Raw genomic sequence first — 7,858 nt, 5'->3', positions numbered from 1 at the left:
CTAGTATTTCTCACTTGATTCATTCATTCATTGTTGTATGAATTAGAAATTTATGCCATCTGGTTTTAGTTGGACTTTTAGCTTGTTAACTTCATAGTTCTTCTATGAAACCTTGAACTTTTTGTTGTTGTTGTAAAACCTGTCTTACCAGAGCCAGTTTGGTGTAGTGGTTAAGAGTGCAGACTCCAATCTGGGAGAACAGAGTTTGATTCCCCACTCCTCCACATGCAGCTGCTGGTGTGACCTTGGGTCAGTCACAGTTCTCTCAGAGCTGTTCTCTTAAGAGCAGTTCTCAAAAGAGTTCTCTCAGCCCCACCTACTTCAAAGAGTGTCTGTTGTGGGGAGAGGAAGGGAAGGAGACTCCCTCTGAGACTCCAAGTGAAGGCTGGGGTAGAAATCCAATCTCTTTTTCAAAGTGGCAAACAGCATTTCCCTGGGCATGTACGAAAGGGCCATGAGAACTAAGCACTGATGCAACCCTTCTTGCCCTCCTTCTCATGATCTGCCTACGGTCACAGAATCAGCATTGCTGTCAGATGGTCATCTGACCTCTGTTTAAAAACCTCCAAAGAAGGAGAGTTCACCACCTCCCAAGAAAGTCTGTTCCACTGAGGAACCACTCTGTCAGGAAGTTCTTCCTAATGTTTAGTCAAATTCTTTTGATTTAATTTCAGCCCATTGGTTCTGGTTTGACCTGGGGCAAAAGAAAATAATTCCACATCATCCTTATATGACAGCCCTTCAAGTACTTGAAGATGATCATATTATCTCTCAGTTGTCTCCTCTCCAGGCTAACCATACTGAGCTCCTTCAACTTTTCCTCATAGGGCTTGGTCTCCAGACCCCTCACCATCTTCATTGCTCTCCTCTGAACATGTTCCAGCTTGTCTATATCCTTCTTAAATCGTGGTGCCCAAAACTAAACATGGTACTCTAGGTGAAGTCTAACCAGAGCAGAGTAAAGCAGTACCCTCACTTTGTATGATCTGGACACTATACTTCTGTTGAATCAGCCCAAAATCACATTTGTCTTTTTAGCTACTGTTGACTCATGTTCAGTATATGGTCCATTAAGACCCCTAGATCCTAGACTGCACATATTACTGCCAGGGCAAGTCAGTCATATTCAGATTTTCATTGTCCCCTTTCTTTAAGATGGGAACATTTGCCTGCCTCAAAGCTTCTGGTAACTCACCTGTTGTCCAAGAATTCTCAAAAATAATGCCCGGAGACTCAGAAATTATGTGTGCAAGTTCTTTTAGTACCCTTGGATGGAGTTCATCTGGCCCAAGGACTTAGTATTATTTAAAGAAATCAGGTGTTTATGTACCACCCCTCCACCAATCCTAGGCTGCAACTCCCTTCCCTCATTGAATATTCTGTTTTTGCTATGTTGAGGATCTTTTCCCTCACAAAAGAAGACTGAGAAAGTAGGAATTGAGTAGTTCAGCCCTCTCTTCGTTACAAAAGACCAGCACAACCACTTTAATTTTAAAAGGGGTAAATTCTCTGAGATGAGGCATGTGAAGAGGAAACTGAAAGGAAAGATAAATACAGTCAAAACCCTTGGGGAAGCTTGGAGGCTATTTAAAACTACAATCCTAGAAGCTCAGATAAAATACATACCACAAGTTAGGAAAGACACAAACAGGTATAAGAAAAGGCCTGCATGGTTAACAAACAAAGTAATGGAAGCTGTAAAAGGTAAGAAGGACTCCTTTAAGCGGTGGAAAGCTAGTCCAAGTGAGATTAATAAAAGGGAACTCAGGCTGCAGCAAATCAAATGCAAGACTGTGATCAGGCAGGCAAAAAGGGACTATGAGGAGCATATTGCAAAAAACATAAAGACCAACAATAAAAATTTCTTCAAATATATTAGAAGCAGGAAACCAGCCAGGGGAGCAGTGGGGCCCTTGGATGACCAAGGGGTGAAAGGATTACTGAAGGAGGATAGGGAAATGGCTGAGAAGCTGAATGCATTTTTTGCCTCCGTCTTCACTATGGAAGATGAGAAGTGTTTGCCTGCTCCAGAGCCACTTATTTTGGAAGGGGTGTTGAAAGTCCTGAGTCAGATTGAGGCGACTAGATAGACGATAGACGAATTAAAAACTAATAAGTCACCAGGTCCAGATTGCATACATCCAAGAGTTCTGAAAGAACTAAAAGTTGAACTTGTGGATCTTCTGACAAAAATATGTAATCTTTCATTGAAATCTGCCTCCATTCCTGAGGACTGGAAGGTAGCAAATGTCACCCCCATCTTTAAAAAGGGTTCCAGAGGAGATCCAGGAAATTACAGGCCAGTCAGTCTGACTTCAATACCGGGAAAGTTGGTAGAAACCATTATCGAGAACAGAATGAGAATGAGTAGGCACATTGATGAACATGAGTTATTGAGGAAGACTCAGCATGGGTTCTGTAAGGGAAGATCTTGACTCACTAACCTGTTACATTTCTTTGAGGGGGTGAACAAACGTGGACAAAGGAGACCCAACAGATGTTGTTTACCTTGACTTCCAGAAAGCTTTTGATAAAGTTCCTCATCAAAGGCTCCTTAGTAAGCTGGAGAGTCATGGAGTAAAAGGACAGGTCTTCTTGTGCATCAAAAACTGGCTAATTAATAGGAAGCAGAGAGTGAGTATAAATGGGCAGTCTTTGCAGTGGAGGACGGTAAGAAGTGGGGTGCCGCAGGGCTCGGTACTGGGTCCCATGCTCTTTAACTTATTCATAAATGATTTGGAGTTGGGAGTAAGCAGTGAAGTGGCCAAGTTTGCAGATGACACTAAATTGTTCAGGGTGGTGAGAACCAGAGAGGATTGTGAGGCACTCCAAAGGGATAGCATTGGAAAAAGTCCAGAAAAGGGCAACTAGAATGATTAAAGGGTTGGAACACTTTCCCTATGAAGAAAAGTTGAAACATTTGGGGCTCTTTAGCTTGGAGAAATGTCGACTGCGGGGTGACATTATAAGAGTTTACAAGATTATGCATGGGATGGAGAAAGTAGAGAAAGAAGTCCTTTTCTCCCTTTCTCACAATACAAGAACTTGTGGGCATTCAATGAAATTACTGAGCAGTCGGGTTAAAACGGATAAAAGGAAGTACTTCTTCACCCAAAGGGTGATTAACATGTGGAATTCACTGCCACAGAAGGTGGTGGCGGCTACAAGCATAGCCAGCTTCAAGAGGGGGTTAGGTAAAAATATGGAGCAGAGGTCCATCAGTGGCTATTAGCCACAGTGTGTGTATAATTTTTTTTTTTTGGCCACTGTGTGACACAGAGTGTTGGACTGGATGGGCCATTGGCCTGATCCAACATGGCTTCTCTTATGTTCTTATGTTTTCTTGTCCCTGCAATGGGACTCTCATGTCCTTGCTCTTTTTACTTTGAACATAAGAAAATAACTTCTTTTTGTTTTTAGAATTTTGTGCTAGCCTAAGCTCATACTGAGTTTTAGCTTTTCTAACTTTCTCTCTACAAGCACTGATTATTTGTTTATATTCATCCTTGGTTATAAGGCCCGCCTTCCATACCATACTAAACCTTTAATGGCAGAACAATCGCAAATGAGAATACACAGAATGTAAAAAGTTTAAATGTTGGAGGTAAAATTAAAAAAGAAACATTACATATGCATTTGCACATGGTCAGATTTAAATTTAAGAATGTCTACCAAAATTTTTTCCACAGCCTCAGTAACCTCCCACTTAGTGTCATTCAATAAATAACGACAGTGTGGCAGAGTAGACAAATCTGGGGACAAAGAAAGCTTGCAAAATAGTTCTTTATGGAGATATATGGAACAATCAAGCAATATATGTTGAATTGAGTCAGGAATATTTGCTCCACAGGAACAGTTTTTCACATACAGGTACTTGATATCTCCCCTGCATAACGAAAGGCACAATCACAAACGATTCCTATGAGAAGGAAAAATGGGAAGAGCCTAAAGAAGCCAAAGTGGCTCCATAAACAGCTTTCTAAGGACTTGAGAAAAAAGACTCATTTAGGAAATGGAAGGCAGGAAGTATTGAGTCTGACCAACTTTCCCTTCCCATGTCCTTTTGCCTCTTTTAATTTATGCTCAACTGATCTCAGGTCTGTTCCTCTGACAGGGAAACCTGAAGGCTCAGTCTTTATCAGGGTTGTGTAAGTGAGAGAGTAAAGGGGGTCTTAAGTTAAATGTGTTTTTCTGCATGCCTGAATCCTCTGATTTTTGTAACCCCTGTTTTGTCTATGGATGCCCCCATTTGCTGTCTTCCAACTGTCAAGTTTGCTTTTAGGAGTGATGGGAAAAGTAAAGATTGCTCTATTTGCTAGACCTTCAGAGCAAGAAATTGTGCTTCTGTTACATAAAGTGCAACAATGTGGAAGACCCATAAATACAAACAAAATGTCCAAGTGCAATAGTACAGGTGTGCCATTTCAAAGCACAACATAATTGATCCAAAGAGATACCGTAATTCAGTCCAGTACTGTTGTTAAAAACCAAAGCAAGGGAAAGCAGAGCAGCTGCCACTTGCAAAGGCAGAATTCCACCAGTCCCATCTCCTCTAAACTTAAATCCTGCCAGGCAGCACTAAAGTTCCTGAGTTAGTCATCTATGTTATCACTTGTGGCTTTCTCTCAATGTCCACACTCCAGTTTGAGTCTTTCTAGAGGAAAGCTACTAAAGAAGTACCAGTCAAGTAGCAGCAGTCAAAAACAATAAGATTGATAACATTGTTTTGTGTCTTAAATGAGGATAGCTTCTCTACTTGTGTGTTTCTTATGAGGACTTCTCTGTGCCTGACATCTGCAAACCCTGCTACCAGCCAACAAGCAAGTTCTACTTGGTTACCTCAAGTTTAATACTATTCTTCTTCCAAAACAGGAAAGCTCTGATCTTTCAGAAAAGAACTCCCCCATTAAGAAACCATTGCCATTGGTCATTGATTGAACTCCCATGAGGAGTAGGCTGTGTTGTTTAAATGATAATTCACAAACAATCATCAGCGTTATGCACTAACTGAAACCTTTGTTAATAGGTAAAACTGAGAATGCACACAGAATGCTGGACAAGTTCAGTTATCTTAGGCAGCAAGGAAGACCATTTCCTGGTTATCAGGACCTGAATTGCATCCCACTGCACCTTTGGCCCATTTATGAAGACGGCTGTAGAGAGGGAAGCCTTTATTCTCCCGATAGATACAGACCCCAGTGATGGCATCCCATTGTGGCCTAGGCTGGACATCATCCACAGGGTAGTCGTGTACCAATTCCTTCTCTTCCTTATCTAAGCATACAAAGCCAAAAAACTTTTTTACATTGTTGGCAGCCATGACCTTGGAATGCACCTCTGCAGTGCGATGGAACAGCTTGGTCTCATTGGATCTGTATTGGTCCCAGTAGTCTTCCTGCCGGTAGCTGAGTGGTGAGCAGCAGTGCTTCAGGCACTTGGTGAGGAACACTAGAACTGCAACTACACCAAGGAGCATCCACCCAAAAAGCTGAAAGAAACAATAGTGTTAGTAAAAGAACAGCAGAGCTTTGTTCCCCCCCGCTGTAGTATATTGAGTTGTGCTGCCTGATTTATACAGTCTACTTCTCATATATTCATTTAGAAGGAAGATGGATTTACATCTTCCTTCTACAGAAGGCTCTAGGTTGACTCAGCCTTCCATCCTTCTGAGGTCAGTAAAAGGAGTACCCAGCTTGCTGGGGGGAAAGTGTAGATGACTGGGGAAGGCAATGGCAAACCACCCCATAAAAAGTCTGCCATAAAAACATTGTGAAAGCAACATCACCCCAGAGTTGGAAACAACTGATGCTTGCACAGGGGACCTTTCCTTTTCTTTCCTGGATTTACAGCAGGTTCATGGGAACCTACATCTTCATATTTAGCAGGTCCAGATAATTTCTAAGTTTACTGAAATTAAGCATTGTGAATGTCTACTTTGGAAAGCTTCTGAATACATCTTCAATAGCTCCAAAATTTACATTTAATTAGTTGGTAAAAGTTTTTCTGGATTAGTAATCTAGATTATTGAGAATGTTTTAAGAGTTAGCATTCTTGTTCTATTAATGCTTAACAAAGGCAAGCAATATCACCAAACTTCAAAATAATCTCAACATCTCTAGAAAAGAAACATCTGAATAAATTCCTTACACAATACTAAGGACCAAGAACAAGACTGTCCTACTTCCAACATGCATTAACTTTTTAAAAGTCCCTAATTTTGCAGCATTATTAGCTGTTTTAGGGCAGTGACTTCCAACCTTTTTGGCACTAGGGACTGGTTTCATGGAAGACAATTTTTCCACGGACCTAGGGGAGCAGTGGGGTTTTGGCTGCCCCAGACTGCTCCTCTACCTGCGCTTCATCCCTGCCCTCCTTGGGGGTCTTTAAATGGGGAAGGGGGAAACTGGGGCTGCTTCTGCCACCTCCTTGCTAGGTGGCCAGGCTACAGAATCAATCAATCTGCCTCCCATTTAAAGACCGCTGCTGATCAGCTGATCGGCAGGGGTCTATAAATGAAGGGTAGGCAAAGGTTGCAGCAGCGCTGCCTCTTCTGCCTGCCTTGACTCTGGCAGATGAAAGAGGCAGCATGGCCAAGGGAAGGTAGCTTCGAAGTGAGGCTGTGCTGCCTCTTTCATCTGCCTGGGTCCTGGGTGGGCACAAGGGGTGGTGTGATGCCTCTGCCTTGATTCGTGGCCTGGTTGCTAACAGGCCACCTACTGGTACCAGTCCATGGCCCAGGGTTTGGGGACCTCTGCTTTAGGGCACATAAGTGAAAGGGGTGAGGTAGAAAGAATTTATTTAAATCTAGGGATAGACATGACATAGGTGCAAGGATATTTTTCTTTCAGAATCATTGGCTGTCGACATTGACATTATACAGAAATAAATCCCCACAATAATCAATCAGATAAACAAAAAGGCAGTATTCTTCTACTTCATAAACAAGTAAAATATGATACCTGTGACTCATATTTTAATTGCCTTATAACTTCATCCTTAAATTTTGTCAAGTTTCCTGGTAGATCGTCACAAGGGAATCTGGCCATGATATTGGCTCCATAACCAGGTGGAAATTCATACAAGGAGGAAGGATCCATGAATTCACTCATGGCACAGACATAGGCCTCTCCACGAAGCAGGGAGATCACCGACCATGTGACAGGAGCCACTGCAGCTCGCCCCATGACTGAGCCAAAGATCAAGCATGTTGCTGCTGCTGAAAAATTCTTTGTTCCTCGTCTGTGACACTCGGCTACCAGGTTCCAAGTGTGATTGTTCCAGATGACCCCAATAAGGAACAAGGCCAGGGCTGGTACACCTATGGCAGCCAATCCATAGATGTAGTTCCTAGCTGGGGAGCATGGGCAGTGGAACGCAACTACTGAGAAGATTTCCTGGCTTCCAACTGTGCCCAAGGCAACCAGGCCATTGAAAATCATTACATCTTTGCTCTTGAAGAATAGTGAGAGAAAGCGAAAATTTTCTGCAAGAAGAGCAGCCATCTTGTTTTCTTTGTCCAAGGAGAACTTTCAGTGTTGTGATGTGTGGCCAGCAACATGGAGCCTTGCTCTTATCTCTCACGGGCTGCAAGAAGAGAATCATCACTAAGAATTTAAAATAGAACATTTTCACAGTTGCCCAAGAGAAACACTCCATCTGAGCCTCTCTTTAAGAGATATACTACTGGGTTTATGTTTTTCTATGAGTGTTAGTTTCTAATACTTATTCAGTGTGTACCTTAATACTAGAAATTGTTTGCTAATTGTTCTTATTTGATCAGCACTCTACTATCTGACAACAGAAGTAGACCTCACATTTCTGATGGCATGTAGTGAAAAATAATATTCTATTTTAGGAT

The 7,858-nt window shown here is 42.1% G+C and overlaps 1 protein-coding gene across 1 annotated transcript; it reads right to left on the bottom strand.

Moving 5' to 3' along the window:
- Positions 1 to 3,773: 3,773 nt before the first annotated feature.
- On the bottom strand, positions 3,774 to 7,658 carry CALHM2 (calcium homeostasis modulator family member 2). The gene is made up of 2 exons (XM_060241719.1): positions 6,960 to 7,658; positions 3,774 to 5,488 (listed from the first exon to the last, which is right to left on the bottom strand). The coding sequence occupies exons 1-2, from the start codon at positions 7,500 to 7,502 to the stop codon at positions 5,072 to 5,074; spliced, it is 960 nt and encodes a 319-aa protein (XP_060097702.1). The 5' UTR covers positions 7,503 to 7,658; the 3' UTR covers positions 3,774 to 5,071.
- Between the last annotated feature and the right edge of the window lie 200 nt (positions 7,659 to 7,858).

This window comes from Heteronotia binoei, chromosome 6 (genome assembly GCF_032191835.1).
Source record: "Heteronotia binoei isolate CCM8104 ecotype False Entrance Well chromosome 6, APGP_CSIRO_Hbin_v1, whole genome shotgun sequence".
NCBI classification, from domain to species: domain Eukaryota; kingdom Metazoa; phylum Chordata; class Lepidosauria; order Squamata; family Gekkonidae; genus Heteronotia; species Heteronotia binoei.
Note: the sequence above shows the minus strand (reverse complement) of the source record. Positions and strands in the feature narration are given on the sequence as shown.